The sequence below is a fragment of the Zalophus californianus genome, chromosome 9 (genome assembly GCF_009762305.2).
Source record: "Zalophus californianus isolate mZalCal1 chromosome 9, mZalCal1.pri.v2, whole genome shotgun sequence".
NCBI lineage: Eukaryota > Metazoa > Chordata > Mammalia > Carnivora > Otariidae > Zalophus > Zalophus californianus.
The window spans coordinates 34,222,148-34,240,494 of NC_045603.1; the positions used below are offsets into that span (position 1 = coordinate 34,222,148).

At 33.8% G+C, this 18,347-nt stretch overlaps 1 protein-coding gene across 8 annotated transcripts in view; it reads right to left on the minus strand.

The window, feature by feature from the left end:
- LRRIQ1 (leucine rich repeats and IQ motif containing 1) overlaps positions 1-18,347 on the minus strand; it is a 215,536-nt gene that overhangs the window by 123,014 nt on the left and 74,175 nt on the right. For all 8 annotated transcript variants that reach the window (XR_003520105.2, XM_027595280.2, XM_027595281.2 and 5 more), the window contains 3 exons: positions 7,409-7,588; positions 4,818-5,264; positions 2,395-2,605 (listed from right to left, as the gene is read on the minus strand). Coding sequence is in view for 7 of the 8 variants with exons in the window: in XM_027595280.2 (XP_027451081.2) it covers positions 2,395-2,605; positions 4,818-5,264; positions 7,409-7,588 (838 nt within the window). In the remaining variant the exon portion in view is untranslated. The remainder of the gene's footprint in view (positions 1-2,394; positions 2,606-4,817; positions 5,265-7,408; positions 7,589-18,347) is intronic.

Sequence of the window (18,347 nt, forward strand, 5' to 3'; positions counted from 1 at the left end):
ATTTTGCTCCTTCTAAAGGCTCTTTCGATTATATCATGCTCTGCTCTCCAGGATGTTCAGGCAGTCTAGAATTCATATTTTAATATGAATGGTTTAAGAAACTAGATGATTGTACTCAGGAGACAAGGAAATGAAACTGAGATGACTTCAATAATTTTAAGTACCATATTGTACAACAAAAGGGACTCATTCTAAGTCGCAGAGAAAGGCTGGATTATGCTTACTTTCGTTACAGATACACAGAAGCTCAACAAAAGAACATTCAGCAGAGATATTAATCACTGAACTAGACTGTTTCACAAAGTAGTGAACTTCTCTATTGAACAGAATGAAGCAAAAGTTTAATATTCATATACCATCAGCGCTGAAAAAAGTATAACAACTGATAACAGTAGGGAGTTTGGTCTGCATGATATATTCATTCTTCATGTGGCAGAATAATGTTTTGAGATAGTAACTGAGGTTCCTTCTTTTCTTCAGAGTTTGCTTGAATCCATTGTCCTACCCAGACTCCCACCACCATTCAGGCATCAGTAACACCTTTGCCTATGCGTTGCCTTTAGGAGTACAGTTCAGACAAATTAAGTCAACTGAAATACTCAATCTAATTCTAATATTCATTAGAACCACAACAAAGATAATTTTTAAAACTATGGTTTTATCTATTTTTTTTAAGATTTTATTTATTTGCCAGAGGGAGACACAGTGAGAGAGGGAACACAAGCAGGGGGAGTGGGAGAGGGAGAAGCAGGCTTCCAGCCAAGCAGGGAGCCCAATGTGGGGCTTGATCCCAGGACCCTGGGATCACAGCCTGAGCTGAAGGCAGACGCTTAACGACTGAGCCACCCAGGCGCCCCAGAAAACTATGGTTTTAATAGTGAAAGCCAGCAACTTAATTTTAAGGCTATTCTTCTAGTTGCATATGTCAATGCCTTGGAGGCATCCATGACTCCTCACTCTCTCTCATACAGCACATCCCCATGAACTAGTATCATCAGTTCTACCTTCAAAGGATGTATGCCTCAAAATAAACCAACATATATTCTGGAATGTGATTTTCTTACCACTTCTACTGCAACACTCTGATCCTTGCTACCATTATCCCTTGTCTGAATTACTGTAATAGCTCCTAACTGATTTTTCTGCTTCTACTCCTGCCTTCCTACAGTATAATCACAACATAAAGTAAACTTGATCATGTGAGTCCACTGCTCAGATTCCTGCAATATCTTCCCATGTCATTCAGAGTAAAAGCCAAAGTCTTTACCATGACTTATGATTTGTAAGCGTCACCCTTCTCCCCTCTATCACTGTCCAGTCATACTGGCTTCTTGCTGCTCTTTAAACACTGCAGTTTGCTCCTAAATCAGATATTCCACAGTCTGGAATGTTCTTCCCCAACATCCAATGGCTTAATCTCTCACTGTAATGTCTCCTTTTCTGGTCTTCCATCTCCATCATATCTGAAATGGAAAACTTTCCCTTGATACTTCTACCCTTTTCCCACTTTATTTTTCCTTTTAAGACTTATCACTGTCTAACATACTTATTTACTAACTGCTCATTCCAATAGAATATAAGCTAGGAATATTTTTGTATCAAGAAATATTTATTGAATGAATGAATAAAGGGAAACACTAAATTTTTGGTTACTATCAGGCACAGTACCATGAATTTCCACAGACCTTATTTTATGTACTTATTTAGTTTATATTATATTTATGTATTTATTTAGTTCTGCCTCTTCCATCAGTATGTAAATTCTGTGAGGGCAGAGAACTTGTATGGTTTGTTTAGAGTTATGGTTCCTGAGCCCAGAATAGTGCTTGACAAATAGTAGGTTCTAAAAAGTATTTGACAAATAAATAAATAAAAGGATGAATGTGATGTTGGAACTTCATTTCAAAATCTGATCTTGGTGAGGGTGAATTAAGTCTATTCACTACTTGCTTTCTGAATTTTTAATTTGAATTAAAATTTAAAAAAATTTTAATTTTTTAATTTGAACGTGTATTTGAAGGCCTTTAACAATTATTTTAGTAGATTTTTAAACACATTTCTAAAAAGAGCTTTAAATTAGGCCAACTAAGAGTTGTTATAGCTAACCAATGTTAGCAGATGTGGCAAATGACATATCTGGGCAGAAGCTTTAAATATGATTGTGTGATCTCATGATTGATCATGAGAATAGTATTTCTAAATTATAGACTACACCTTCAGCCTAGATACTAAGCACAGGCACAGCCAATCTACAGCCTACATATCACCTGAGTAAGAAATAAGCCCAGTAGTTTAAATCACTAAGATTTGGCAGCTATCTGTTATACAGAATAACCCAGTGAAAGATGAGAAATACATCTCTCAGGACTATTTCACCAAAAAATTAAAACTAACCTGAATAAGAATAGCAGCCTTCTCCCTCTGTTCTTGGATATTCACAGTGTTTTCTCTTTTTTCTTTCTTTAAAATAGTTTTATTCTTGATGCAGTAATTTGGCTGGGATATCAGGGGTCCTATTGCAGTAGTATGTAGGCTTGAGGGGAAATGAATATGTCTGCGCACGATGTAACCACGCCAGTATGCCTGGATTACCTTAGCTGCCATACTATTAAGAAGAGAAAAGAAAACATGTTTAGTATCCATAAAAACACAGTTGAGGGTGAGAGGTCCTCATAAACTATTTTTGTAAACATGAAATACGTAAGGTATTATTTAAAAATAAGAACTTTCTGGCTTAACTATAGGCACATAAGTAAAAATGGGATGGAAAACCTTCAAATCTGAAGGAGAGAAATGGGCCAGTAACTTAGAGAAAAGAAGCATTCTTATCTGAAGATGAAGGGATGACAGACGAATCTGAATAAACAGGACTTGCTAAATTTACCCTAGTTTACTGTGCTTAGTTCATACTCTTTGCCCAAACCGTATTTTCCACGACCTTCTACTTTTCATCAAACCTAATATAAAAGTGCTCAGGTTTAACTATTTCTACAGGTCTTAATTTCTTTATGAAGACTCCCATGTCATGTAAAACTTATACTAAATACATTTCTTTTTCTGTTTTATTTTATTTTTTATTATTATGTTCAATTAGCCAGCATATAGTACATTTCTATGCTTTTCTCTTATTAATCTACCTTTTGTTACAGGGATTCCAGCTGAGAACTTAGAAGGATAGAAGTAAAAGCTATTTTTCCTCCCTTACAGAGCAAAAGCAATTGATTAAATAAATTAATGACTTATAAATTAGGAAGTGTTAAAGACACTTTCAATTTTAAAAAAATTTTTGCATTAGGGAAGACATATAAGTTTCAGCATATCAAACTTTTTAACATAACTTTCAGAAAAGAAATCACCATTCATACTGACAAATTCTAAAAGAATAGACTAGGTAAAACAAGATTAGCTACTGTGACACTCTGCATTCTGCCTTAATTCAGCACCTGTTATTACAGGAGAAGCTGAATTTAACTATTTTTAATTTTGTTGGCTTGACACTGAGGCCAAAAGTAAAAAAAGAAAATAAAAGTTGACAAGCCTAAGTAAAAAGTAATCTTTGCTGGTTCAATAAAAAATTAAAGCCATTAGCTTTTTACTTTTTTTTAAAGATTTATTTATTTTATTTTAGAAAGAGAAAGAGGGAATGCGAGCAGGGAGAGGGTCAGAGGGAGAGTGATAAAGGGAGAATCTTCCAGTAGACTCACCACTAATCAGGGAGCCAGCCCTAGCTCCCAGGACCCCGAGATCGAGATCAGGACCTGAGCCAAAGTCAGGAGTCAGATGCTCAACTGACTGAGCTACCCAGGTGCCAGCCATTAGCTTTTTAAAAGTATTTCATAGTTAGCAAACCATAAAACAGACTCTTAACTATAGAGAACAAACTGAGGGTTGCTAGAGGGGAGGTGGGCAGGGGGATGGGTTAAATGGGTGATGGGGATATAGGAGGGTACTGTTGTGATGAGAACCAGGTAATGTATGGAAGTGTTGAATCACTATATTATACACCTGAAACTAATATTACACTGTATGTTAACTAACTGGAATTTAAATAAAAGTTGAAAGAAAAAAAATAAAAGTATTTGATAGTTGGAAGGGTTTTATGTGATTAATCTTGAAGAATATTGCCATACTTTATCGGTTGTTATACCAAAGAAAATTATAGCATATACATTCAAATCCTTGCATAGATGCTTATTGAATGAATCAATAAGCAAATAAATGGCACATGAAAAGTATGTTTTAAAAAAGTGAAATTACCTGATTATTCAGCATTTTCTTCATATTATTTTTAGAATAGCAAAGTGTTTTATTTCTTCTTAAAAATTCATTTTAATTGTTTAAAGATTTGAAGTCAATGGGGCGCCTAGGTGGCTCAGTCAGTTAAGTGTCTGTCTTCAGCTCAGGTCATAATCCCGGGGTCCTGGGATCGAGCCCATGTCAGGATCCCTGCTCAGGGGGGAGTCTGCTTCTCTCTCTCCCTTCTCCCCACCCCCACTCATGCTCTCTCTCGCTCTCTCTCTCAAATAAATAAATAAAATCTTTAAAAAAAAAAGAAGGCAGGAAACATAATTTTACACGTACTCATTTTTTAATAAAATACTAGTCAATTAAATCAGAGTCTGCCAAAATTCAATAAAATTAATCTGTACTATAATAATTTGTACACACATCATAAAAACATAATTAAGGGAATTACTATGAAATACAATAGTGATTTAAATCCTTTACCAAATTATCATTTGGTAACATTACCTAAGACTATCCATAAAAAATAAAAGATATCCAACTGTAAAAGAAAAATGTTCTATAAATCTTACATTTTCTTACGATGTTCAGTATTTTGGCAATTCCACAGCAGAGAGCTTGTCATTACTGTTTCCATGAATGGGATTCTTTTGATGGGGACACTGTTTGATTTGCTATCTTCTCCCTTCTGGTCTACTATTTCTTCCTGATTTCCTCCTTCCATATCTTCACATAAGGAGTTGGTTAATGTGGAATGACTACAGCCAGAGTTCATCCATTTCTCAGAGGTATCTGGTGAGTCCAGTTTATATTTGTATGCACAAGAGTGGAGAACTCTATTTTGCAGTATGCTATCACTATTTGTAGGGGCCAAATGATTTTGCTGGGCTTCAGATTCTTCACTCTGGGTGATACTTACATTCCCACGTTCATGTGAATATCGGTATTCATTACTAAGTATCATTAATTTCTTAAAATAATGGCAGAGATTTTCTGCAGCATCCAAGGTGACAAAATTTCTAAACAAACAATGAAGACATTTAATAAGAATTATATCAGCAAATATTAAAATTTGTATAGGTTTTGGAAATTTCCCTTGTGTGGTTGACATGAAAATTAAGCTTCACTACAACATTCATTAAAACCTTATTTCTGGTTGTTTATATAAAAATTTATCTCATTTCTAACAAAATTTGAAAATATTTGTTTAGCTAATTTAGATCTGTCAATCCAGACAAAATGTCTGGAAGTTTTAGAGCGATTTTTATTCTAGGTATTTTTGGTACAACTGAATGAGAAAAATCCATGCTTTTACTACCATAAACATGAGAAATCATGGCCGCCTAAATTTGGAGAAGTTATTTATGAAACAAAGTTAAAAGTACTTTCTACATTGACTCTTGCCATGCAAAATATTTGTATTGGACTTTTAAACAAAGAACTTATATTATGGGAAAGTTTTTATTCCCATTTTTCTCTGGAAAAATAATCCATCGCAAAGAGAATTCAAATACTTGAAGGCATAATTGGTTGTGGTCCTTTTGAACAACTGCTGAATTTCTATCTTATTAAGGTTATGGCTTATGTAATTAATCAGACTTTCTGTTTGCCAGATTTGGGGATTTCAATAGCAAATGTAAAGGACTTTGCACCTGTATGAGCCTTTTTCTTGGCTACATTTTATTTATCTTTCATTTTTTGTTTTATTTTTAAGAATTTACTTACTTCAAATGTATATTTTCTGACTGTATTTAATATATAGCCACAAGTTGCCTTATTTTTTTTTTCTGAAACATGCAGGATATAAATAAATATAAAACTTTTAACCATACCATACAAAATGAAAGTTATATTTCCTAAACTGTAGAGATAAACAGTCTTGTGTTCACAAAAGTAATATTAGACATTAGCATAGGCTCCTCCCATGTGTTTTTGATATTTTGTATTTCATTCATTTTGGTGGTTAATAATGCAGAAAAGGCTCAATTCGATATTGGAATAATAAGTGTGTATAACTGGTGTTGAATTCACCGCCATTTATTATTAATATAAAAGATAGTCTATTTTCCATGATCAACGCCAAAATGAAACACGCTGCAATGACAAGAGATTATACAAAGTTATTGAGAAATCTACGTTTCAACATGAGGGATATCAGGGTCACCTTTACACAAAAAAAAATTCTACATTATCACACACATACAAAGAGATATAAGTTTAGTTTTCCACAAAGATTTGTAAATAATCTTAGTATTGTTAAAAGCAAACAATTATCTATAAAACTGGAATTATTTTTAAAGCTGTAAGATTTGTTTTTAAACTGAATAGACTACATTAAAAAACATTTAAATAGAAAACGAATCTTATATAGATGAGCATGTATGAATATGCAAAGAGCAATATTAAGGATTATAATTTAATGATTAAGCTTAGGTATTTGGAAGCACATATTATAGTCATAATTCAGTTATAATGAAGAGTCACCATAAATGAAATATGAGATTGTTTTCCTTTTTCATTTGTGTTTTCTGGAGCAATACAAATTAGAAAATACTATCCATAAAAAAGTTATAGAAAGATCAATTATAATTCATTCATGTAACACACTCTTAACTTGGGATGGGGAATAAGAAGTTCTCTTTCTTTTATATCTGATTAGGTCTCTCCTCTTAGCTTCTGTTCCTCTGAATATGTGCATGTGTTGACTGCTTTTCTCTACTGTGCTCTCCTAATATTTAATATATAAATATGATACATGTATAATATATCTTAATATATAATAAATGCTATACTTATTATAAAACTTGCCTTGCTCCATTGTAACTGTTTATCTAATATTCTCTTATGTTAATCTGTGAATTAAGGATAACGTGTAATACTTAGCTTATTTGTGTGTCTTGCCTACAATAATTGTCAAATTTTTGACTGATTAATTGAATGACTGAATGGATGTTTGATTCTTGTCTTGAAGCTATCCTCCTGATTTCACTTATTTTATCTAATACTTTAACTTTTAAATTATGTTTTTAAGGGAGAATATCCCTAAAACACACAGCCCTAATCCAAAAAAAAGTATTATTGTATTAATCAAAGTATTTTTAAATTATATACATAGATTGAATTATTTCTTTAAGTTATGACAAGGGGAAGTGAACAGTCTTACCCTTTTCCAGTAATATAGCTTTCAATTAGTGAGTTGAATTCTTGAATCTGAGACTGACAAAGTACCACAAAACGTCCTAATTCTGGTTCATAGTATTCTTCAGTGTGCCTTTCTGAATAAGAGTTTAGTATTTCGCCATTGAGGATTCTTAGAGCTGGTAACACTTTAAGTAGAGAATGCCTATTGAAAGCAGGAAAAAATTTAATAACCTTGAAAAGGAGAGTTTATATCTAAAATAACCATATACCTATTACTTAAACAATATAAGCACAGAGTATATCCCAGAAAATGCTATTGACTTTGTACAGAAAATTATACTGTTAAATTTCCTAAAAAATTTTATGGTATCATGTCATGTACAGAGTTAGGTTTTAGAAACTTGACAAAAAATTTAACCATTTTCCTCTATAACACAAATGGGAAATTTAAGCAGCTGGAAACGTGGGCTGGGAGTAAATAAAAGGCTACACTACATAAAGAATAATATCAGATACACTCTTTTAAAAAGATAATATAATCTTACTGAAATTTGATGTTTATTTCAGAAGTAGGGAAAATTCTGATTGTTTTTCTTGGTAAAACATACTTCAGAATAGGGCTAACACAAGACCAGTAAGAGATCACCCTGTTTATCATGATCTGAAAAATATAAACTTATATTTCTTCCTGAATCTTGCTAAAGATTATAATAATAAAAATCTTGGAGGTATGAGCAAAAGTCTGTATCAATTTAAAAGCCTAATTCTGTGACAAACCAAGTCAGATAGCAAGAGCTGTCCACCAAACCTAGCCATTTATAAGTACTTGCCAAACCTTTCACAGGGGTACTGTGTGCCTCTTTTCCAAGGCCACTAATGATCACAGGGGTAAAATGGACTTCTTAAATGAATAAAACCTCTTAGTTAAAAACTAACATTTCCTATGAGGAAAAGTAGAAACTGATGAAAGATATCAAAGAAGTAAATAAATGGAAAGGTGTCCAATGAAGATATCTTCAGAGATTATAAGTTCAATATTGTCAAGAAATCAATTCTTCTCAACTTCACCTACAGACTCAATGCAATCCCACTAAAAATACCAGTAAGGTAATTTTGTGTATATCAACAGACTGATCCTAAAGTTTATTAAAAGAGACAAAAAAAAAAAAAAAACAACAACCCAGAACATCCAATTCTATATTGAAAAAAAGAACAAAGTTGGAAGACTAACACTTTTGACTTCAAGACTTACAATGAAGCCACAGTAATCAAGACAGTATGGTACTGACAAAAGAATAGACAAATAGATCAGTGGAATAGAAAAGAGAGCCCAGAAGTAGATCCCCATAAATAGAATCAACTAATCTTTGACAAAGAAGCAAAGGCAATACAATGGAGCACAGATAAATGATGCTGGGGCAATTAGATATCTACATGCAAAAAAGAAAAAAGAATCTAGACTTTGTACTCTTCACAAAATCTAACTCAAAATGGGTCACAGACCTAAATGTAAAATGCAAAACTATAAAACTCCCAGAAGATAACACAGGAGAAAATCTAGATGATACTGGATATAATGATGACTTTTTAGATATAATACCTAAGACACAATTCATGAAAGAAATAATTGATAAGCTGGATTTCACTAAACTTAAAAACTTCTGCTCCGTGAAAGACAATGTCAAGAGAATGTGAAGACAAGCAACATACTGGGAAAAAATATCTGATAAAGGGTTGTTATCCAAAACTATAAAAAGAAATTTTAAAACTCAACAATGAGAGGGGAGCCTGGGTGGCTCAGTTGGTTAAGCATCTGCCTTTAGCTCAGGTCATGATCTCAGGGACCTGGGATCAAGCCCCACATTGGGCTCTCTGCTCACCAGGTGTCTGCTTCTCCCTCTCCCTCTGTGTATTCTCTCTCTCTCTCTCAAATAAATAAATAAAATTTTTTAAAAACCCAATAAGAAAATAAACATACCAATTAAAAAATGGGCCAAAAACTTTGACACCTCACCAAAGAAGATATACAGATGGCAAATAAGCATATGAAAGATGTTCAACATCATTTGTCATTAGAGAATTGTAAATTAAAATAACAAGATAATAAATAAAATAATAAGATACTATTATCTACCTATTAGAACATCCAATCCAAAATGCTGACACCACCAAATGCTGGTGAAGATGTGAAGAAACAGAAACTCTCATTCACAGCTGGTGGAAATGCAGAACCAGTGTAGTTACTTTGGAAGACAGTTTGGTGGTTTCTTACAAAAGTAAACATATTTTTACTATAATACAGCAATGTGCTCCTTGGATTTACCCAAATTAATTAAAAACTATGTCTGCACCCAAATCTCCACACAGACATTTATTGCTTTATTTGCAATTGCCAAAACCCAGAAACAAACAAGATGTCCTTCAGTAGGTAAAAGGATAAATAAACTGTGTTACATCCATACAAAGGAATATTATTTAGCACTAAAAAGAAATGAACTATGAAGCCATGAATAGACATGGAGGAATCTTAAACGCATATTACTAAGTGAAATAAGACAATCTGATAGAGCCACATGTACAATTCCAACTATGTGAAATTCTTGAAAGAAGCAAAACCATGGAGACAGTAAAAAGACCAGTGGTTGCCAGGGATTAAGGTGGAGGGTGGGATGAACAGGCAAAGCAAAGAGCATTTTTAGGGCAGTAAAACTATTCTATATAATACTACTACACAGTGGATACATGTCATTATACATTTGTCAAAACCCATAGAATATACGACACCAAGAGTAAACTCTAATGGAAAGTATGGACTTCAGGTGATCATGATGTGTTGATGTAGGTTCATCAATTATAATAAGTATAACAATTTGGTGCAGGATGTTGATAGTGGGGGAGGTTGTCCATGTGTGGGGACAGGGTGTATGTGGGTATTCTCTATATTTTTTGCTTAATTTTGCTAACTTGACCTTCTCTAAAAAATAAAGTTTTTTAGGGGCGCCGGGGTGGCTCAGTCAGTTAAGTGTCTGCCTTCAGCTTGGGTTGTGATTCCAGGGTCCTGGGATCAAGCCCCACATCGGGCTCCCTGCTCAGCGGGGATCCTGCTTCTCCCTCTTCTGTTACCTGCTACTCCCCCCACTTGTGCTCTCTCTCTCTCTCTCTCTGTGTCAAATAAATAAATGAAACCTTTAAAAAAAGTTTTTTTAATTAAAAAGCAAAACAAAACAAACTTACAGTTCCTAAAAACTAAACGAAGGATGGCAAGATAAGATTACTAAAATGCTAAAATTTAAGAAGGAAAACCCCAGTCAGTTATTCCCTCTACCTAGATGGTATAGTCAGGGTGGACATATCCATTTATATAAACACAGTTGTAAAATATAATTTTATATATTTATATAAATAATGTATATATAATTTACATTTCATATATTTAAGTATAATTTATACATAAATGAAGGAAGTGGTCCATTAAGGCACAAATTCCAAAGGTCAGCTAAAGTCATAACACATTGCTCTGTATAGTTATGATCTTGATAGTGTTTAATAAAAGATAATCACAAGGAAGGTATAAATACATCTCCTTAAAGCAAAAAAAGAGAAGAAAAACACCAGTTTTTCATTTACTGGGGACACATGATTAATTTCCCACCCTCACCTCCCTTTACTCTCTGAGAAATAATACCTTTTTTTCTTACAGATATTTAAGTATGGAAAGAGGGAACACAAATAAATTTTGTTCTTTAAGATAATTATCAGATGTTTTACAATGTTAAAGAGTTTAAGCTAGTTAAGAAAACTTGGGTCCATCACTTCTCAGCCTCTTGACTAAGATCAAGTGAAACTTTGGGTCTATATATTTTGAACCTTTTTAAGGGTTTTTTAGGCTTGAAGCTATTTGAAGCTATTTCTCCTATCATAAACTACCACATTTACCACAAAGGGTTAAATAAGTGGCATATATTATATATATTTGATTCATTTTAAGATGTGGTTCAAAAGGGGGCGCCTGGGTGGCTCAGTCGTTAAGCGTCTGCCTTCGGCTCAGGTCACGGTCTCAGGGTCCTGAGATCGAGCCCCACATCGGGCTCCCTGCTCAGCGGGAAGCCTGCTTCTCCCTCTCCCACTCCCCCTGCTTGTGTTCCCTCTCTCGCTGTGTCTCTCTCTGTCAAATAAATAAATAAAATATTAAAAAAAAAGATGTGGTTCAAAAGCAGAATGCTAATTAAGATAATAGCTATTCATCACAGAGGTAATGAAGTAATCAGAGGTAATCACACAGGTATAATATTAAATATAACATAAAATCTTTGACTGAAGCTCTCACCAATGCAAGGAAAGGTTAATCTCTGAAATTGAAGCTGATAATAATTAAAATATAATGGAGAGATTAACTATCCATACTCTATTCTATCAAATTATTTATTACATTACTAATGAAGCTACATTGCATTCTAAATCTCTCTCAAAGTATCCAGGCAAGTTTTCTAAGACATGACTATAATGTCAAACTTATTTATAGCTATAAAATGCCAGGTATGAAGTAAAGATGCTTTTTGAAATGTGATAATAAAGGGTATTAAAAATTAAAACTGTATAGGTGTTCATAACAGCTTAAAAAATGCTCTAATCCTATTAATGATCTTATTTCCTTAGATCATATCTCCTAAAATACAGAAACATAACCTTCAAAACATAAGCCTTCAATAACTTGATGGAACTAGTCCTAGACAAAAACCAACAGTTCTAATTCTTTGTGTACCAAACAAATTTCTGTCTGTACCTTGGTCTCCAGAGTGGACCCAGCCAGCAGAAGGAATGAGGTATGCTAATAGCAGGCTTTGGTCTTTGAATAGGTATATCTTACAAGGAAAATTAGATAAGGCAGATTTTCTTATTGTAAATTGGATTTCTTAAGAGTTAGGTAAAGCTAATTTGTTTATTTCTATTGTACAGTCATTTCTGGTTAAACAAATAACAGTAAGCTGTTGGACCTATAAAACTTTTTAACAGGATCCTGGACCTACAGTGATAGTGCAGATAAAGTAACACTAAGACCCTCTTGAACAGCCATCTTTTGGGTCTCATTTTGTCTAATTAAGGAGGTGTCAACAAAAGGAAGAAAATACTCATGCTGTTATCATGAGAGCCACAGGGTCTCAAACATCTATTTTTTATCTTAGTCACTCTATATATCCACTGGAATGGGAATTCAAGGCTAGATCCCACTGTGTGTCTTCAACCCCGCAGGGCAGTGTCTCTGAAAAGGCTGTCCTTGAACTACTGTCTTAGTAGTATATGGGACACTTTTTTAGATTCAGTTACACCCAAAGACCTCTGTTGGTGGGTTCTGGGGAATTTGCATTTTTAAAATATAGGCTTTCTTATGTACCTTAAAGAATTAAGAACCACTGCATTGGGAGGAAAATGACTACAATGAGTTGTGCTAAAATCAGAGATGCTCAGGGCCTGGGTGGCTCAGGTGGTTAAGGTTAAGCATCTGACTTGGTTTGGCTCAGGTGAGGTCATGGTCTGAGTTTGAGCCACACATCAGGCTCTGCACTAAGCAGGAGTCTGCTTCCCCTCTCCCTTTCCCACTGCCCCCCCCAATCCTTCCCTTCATGTGCATGCATGCGCATGTTTTCTCTCTCTCTCTCAAATAAATAAATAAATCTTAAAAGAAAAATAAAATCAGAGATCCTCCAGGTTAAACTTAAAAAAAAACAACTCTGAAGTTCTAATCATTCATAATTGTCTGAAATTTTCAAGAAAAATATGGCTTACTTGAAAACTTGTAGCATGTCCTATATGTCAAAGAATTTGCTAAAATAAGAGATATTGTGGTCCTGGACAGCTATATTCCAATGATCTGTTTACTGATTAACATTGCCATTGGTTTTGCATAAATGATATGAACGTTTCTTAGAAACGTATTCTTGTAACACTGAAGTTACAGAGTACATATCACATATACAGAGAAACATGCTTTCTATTCAGAAATAATTGGTGACAAAATGAAGAGCTATTTTAACTAAATAACCTCATATAATCTTAGAAGTAAAAATATAAGAATTTGCTTTATCAGATTAATGGAAAGATCAATATTTTACTACCAGCAAGCATATTGTATTTAATACAACTGTTTATGCTCTGGACAACTAAAATAATGAAAAATAAGTGAATCCAAAGGCAATACAGGACATTAGTTTGTTTCTAGATATTGCAAATGGCATTCTGTGGAAGCTGTTTGGATGTTAACTAACCAGATCAGCAAGGGGAAAAATGATAATTTTGTCATCAAATACTATATTTTGGATATGGTTATTGATATAGATATTATGTACAATATTATAGCTACAGGAAATAATTATGGAGAATGTGGATCAACAGGGCTTGAATTTTCACATTGAAAATATTTGATATTATAATTCATCACCTTTATATATAAAAAAATGTTCCCAAACAGTTTGAGTCAGAATATTTGAAACTTCTGTGGATATAAAAATTTAGCTTGTTTGGATATTCAAGACTATGACAGTATCTTGAAATTTGTGATTTATATGATAAATATCAACATTAGATTTAGTGTTTTATGTTAAGCATTGTGTCTTTTTTTTTTTAAGGAATAGTTCTCAGATCTGTATAAACTAGTAGTGCAATGGGTTGGCCTTAAGTTTAAATGCAGCCTTATAAGAGTCTATGATGAATATATTAGAAAGTGCTGTAACAAGTTGATTCATATTGGAAATGAAGTATAAGAATACTGTGAGATCTCAACATTAGTTTTTCCAGCTGGGCTCCTCCTAGCCAAGGGCTGAATCAATATTTCATTTAGTGAAAACTTCCTGGTGAATATTCTGTCACTTAAGAGACTCTATTCATCACTAATGAATAAAACACATTCCCAAAGGAGATTCCAAACTGAGTCTGTAGATTAAGTTTTAAAAAAGAGATTTTTTTAGTACATCAGTTTTGTCCATGTTATCACTGGCCAGACATGAAAGTAAGAAGCCAATTGGGAAAATCTATAACTAATCCTTTTGTTGGTATCAAGGGGTTATGTAAAGTTCATTGGAACACACTGCTTAAAGTTTTACTTGATCCTTTCATTAACAAATCCATATTTTATAGATTACTAGATTTTAAACCCTTTAGATAACTGAATCTCTTCTTGAAATTATGAAAGCTGTATTAGGCCAACTGATCTAAGTGAAATTTGATAAGCAAAATTTTCAAGTTGGTATGAGTCTAGTCCAATAAAGTTCATTTAAACATAAAAATTATAATAGCTAAATAATTGTACATGTCTATAATATAAGTACTACCTTTTTTTGAATATTATTTCTAATTAAATATTTTCTTTAAAACTGTAAAGTATCTATACTTAGTAAGTATAGTATATATTAGTATTGCACTAAGTATATATACTTAGGAGTATAGTAGTAGTAAAATGTGAATATTTATCTTTATATATTTAAATAGATTTATTATCAATATATTTCACTATAAGCCTATTTGATTCAACAAAGTAAGTATTTATTCTTCATGCAAAAAACATAAATAAATTCAAAGATTATTCAGGATATAGGTTTGTTTCTAGTTATTGCAAATGGCAACATGGCAGCTGTTTAAATGGAAACTGGTATCAGATCGGCAAGAGAATTCATGTCCTATTTGCCCAATGCCTAATAGAAAAACCATGGCCACCAAAGAGCTTTCTCTGAATAATGGGCACAACCACCTATTTTTGTTTGTCATCATAAATTTGGTCTATATAGCTACCAAGGAAAATAAAGATATCTACCTAAAACAACCCATCAGGGATTTTCATTATAAATAATATCACCTGCCAAGCAAAGCCTTTTGGACATAGTTACACCTACTTTTTGTATGGGAAGTTTCACTCTAAGGTTTGCTTTCTAAAAATGAGCACCCAAAGGGGCACCTGGGTAGTTTAGTTGGCTAAGCATCTGACTCGGTCAGCATCTGACTTGGCTAAGCAGTCAGCTCGGTCATGATCTCGGGGTCCTGGGATCGAGTCCCAAGTTAGGCTCGGTGCTCAGTGTGGAGTCTGCTTGACCCTCTCCCCTCTGCTCCTTCCTCAGCTCAAGAGTTCTCTCTCTCTCTCTCCCTCTTGCTCTCACTCTCTCTCTCAAATAAATAAAATCTTTAAAAAAATAAAATAACAAAAATAAATGAAAATGAGGAGGCCCAAACCTGGGGATTAGGGTTTTAAACCCCAATGTAAGAAAAGCACAGCCCCAGAACGTGAGCTAGTACATCTAGGTGGGGGATCTTCACTACTTCAATTCCAAATGAGAGAGTCCTTTTCCCAAGAGGTCTAGAAACATATTTAGGGGGTCCTTTCACATATATACACATATTCCTTAAATAGCTGCAATGTCTGATCTCCTTATAAGTTGATATCAACTAATAGTTGGTATTTCCTATAACAATTTGTCCTAAGATCAGTTTTTCAGGAAACATGAGGAACCTGACAAACATCATGGTTCCCTAAAAGTCTAAGAACTCCAGCTGTAGAACTGACACTGATAATTACTGCAAATCAATAATAAGATCAATTGTCAATTTATAGATAATAACACTTTCAATCACTAAAGTAAAATTTTAAAAATTCAATAGAAAAATTAGAGGGCCTGAAACATGCATTTTTTTCAAGCTTTTACACATTATAATGTAAAATTCTGTAATGTATTCCTTCAACAAATAATTTTGGTCATCTATGACATATATATACATATATATCATATATATACATATCCTATACACACACACACACACACACACACACACACACACACACATATATAGTCTATATAGTTACCTAGAAAAATAAAAATATCTATGTAAAAATGATCCATTAGATATTTTCATTATAAATAGTATCACCTGCCAAGCAGAGCCTTTTAGACATAATTACTCTTCTTTGTGTGTGGGAATTTTCACTCTAAGATCACTCTTCTAGTTCTAAACTGGAAGGATCTGTACAGTAGTCTGGGACCACTTCCACTACTTAATTTTAGCCCTTTTTTAATGCCTGGACTCTCTAATAACATTTAATTTGGCCACTTTACCTAATCCCTTATCACTTTGCTGTTGAAAAAAAAATCTTTCCCAAATACAATTTTCCTTTTCATACAACTATTCAAAATTTCTCTATAGCTCCTTAAAAATAATGGCTAACATTTGCCAACTGTGCTATATGCTAGGCACTACTATAAAATGCTTTTATGCAGCAACATATTTAGTCCTCACAAAGACTATTGGTGTACTCTGGTGCTCATGTTCTTCTCTACATTTTCCGGCCTCTTTTGCAGTTAGTTTGGCCTTATGACTGGTTACAGCCAGTAGAATATGAGAGAAGTGATCAATGCCACTTTTGAGAGCAGAGTGGTTAAATGTCAGTTGTTCTTTCCCTGTGGCCTCTTCCCCTCCCTTGCCAGAATCTACTACCTAAAAAAGTCAGATTACATTGAAGTTACATGACACAGAGCCACAAAATGGAAGTATCCTGAATTTCTGAGTCTGCTTAGATTAGACAGGCCGAACTCACATCAGACACAATATAGACAAAAAATAAGTTTCTGTTGTATGAAACCACATAGATTTCTGGGTTTGTTGTTGTGTAGTACAACCTATATTACCTTAATGGATAAATCCGAAGGGAGCCACTGTTATTATATCCATTCTATAGATGAAGACGCTGAGACATAGCTAGATTAAGTAATTTGTGTAAGGCAAACAGCTAGAAAGTGATGGAACTAGACATGCACATGAGCAGTTTACTCACAAGGCCTATACATATATCTGATATGATATAGGCTCTCTCCATGACCATTGGATAAAGGAGACTTTTTTATTCTAGCATACAAGGCCCTTTACAATCTGGCAGCAATATATCATATGCAACAGTAAAGCAAAGTATTTAAATTCCAGGCTTTAGAACTCAAATCCCTTCCCTGACACTTACATCACAACTGGGCAAATCACAAGGAATCCAAGCCTCAGTTAGTACCTCTGTAAAATCAGAGTGATAATTACAGAACCCAACTCAGAGTTGCTGTAGAGTAATATGTGTAGATAGTAGGTCATTCTCTGACCCACCATAAATGTATGCACTTGATTTCCTATTTCTTTCCAAAGGTATTTCCCACTCTTACTTACTTTACACCTGAATAGACCAGAGCCTAAACTTGCCTTTCACATTCCCTCCTTTTCATCAATATTTCCTCCATCAGAAGTGCTTTTTTTTCCCTTTTAACTTGATTCTAAATCTTATCAAACTTTTGAGATTTAACCCAAAGTTTGCCTCCTCAGTAAAGGTATTTTTTTCCTGGTCACACTAAAGTAAGGTGGGATTTCTAAAGCATATCGGTTGCCTACAATAGTCATCTGACACTAGTATTAGGTACTGAGATCTAAGAGTTAAAGAGCACAAACTGAAGCTGGATTGCATGGGTTTGAATTCTGGCTCTTCCACTAGTTAGCTGCGTAACCTTGGGCACGTTATTTAGCCTTTATATGATTCTGTTTCCCCACCTGTAAAATGGGGATACTAGCTAACTATTTTATCAGGCATATTGTAAATATTAAATGAGAACAATGCTGGGCACAAAGTAAACACTATGACTGTGTTTGCCATCACTATTATTTTTCATGGCTATCATTCTTTACATACATTTTTATCCCTATCAAGATTATAAACGCGGTTTGAAATCAAGGAGTGCATTGAATTTCCTTTATAGTGTCCAAATTTTGGGACATTGGCTAGATATAGTAGGCATACAATAAATATTTGGTGATTTAATAAGAGCCCATAGTGTGCTTAGCCTTGACATGGAAAATAGTAGATTTCGGAATGTTTACCATGTTCCAGGAACTGTGCCCAACAAAATATGTGTATTATCCCATTCAATTATCATAACTACCCCCATAAGATA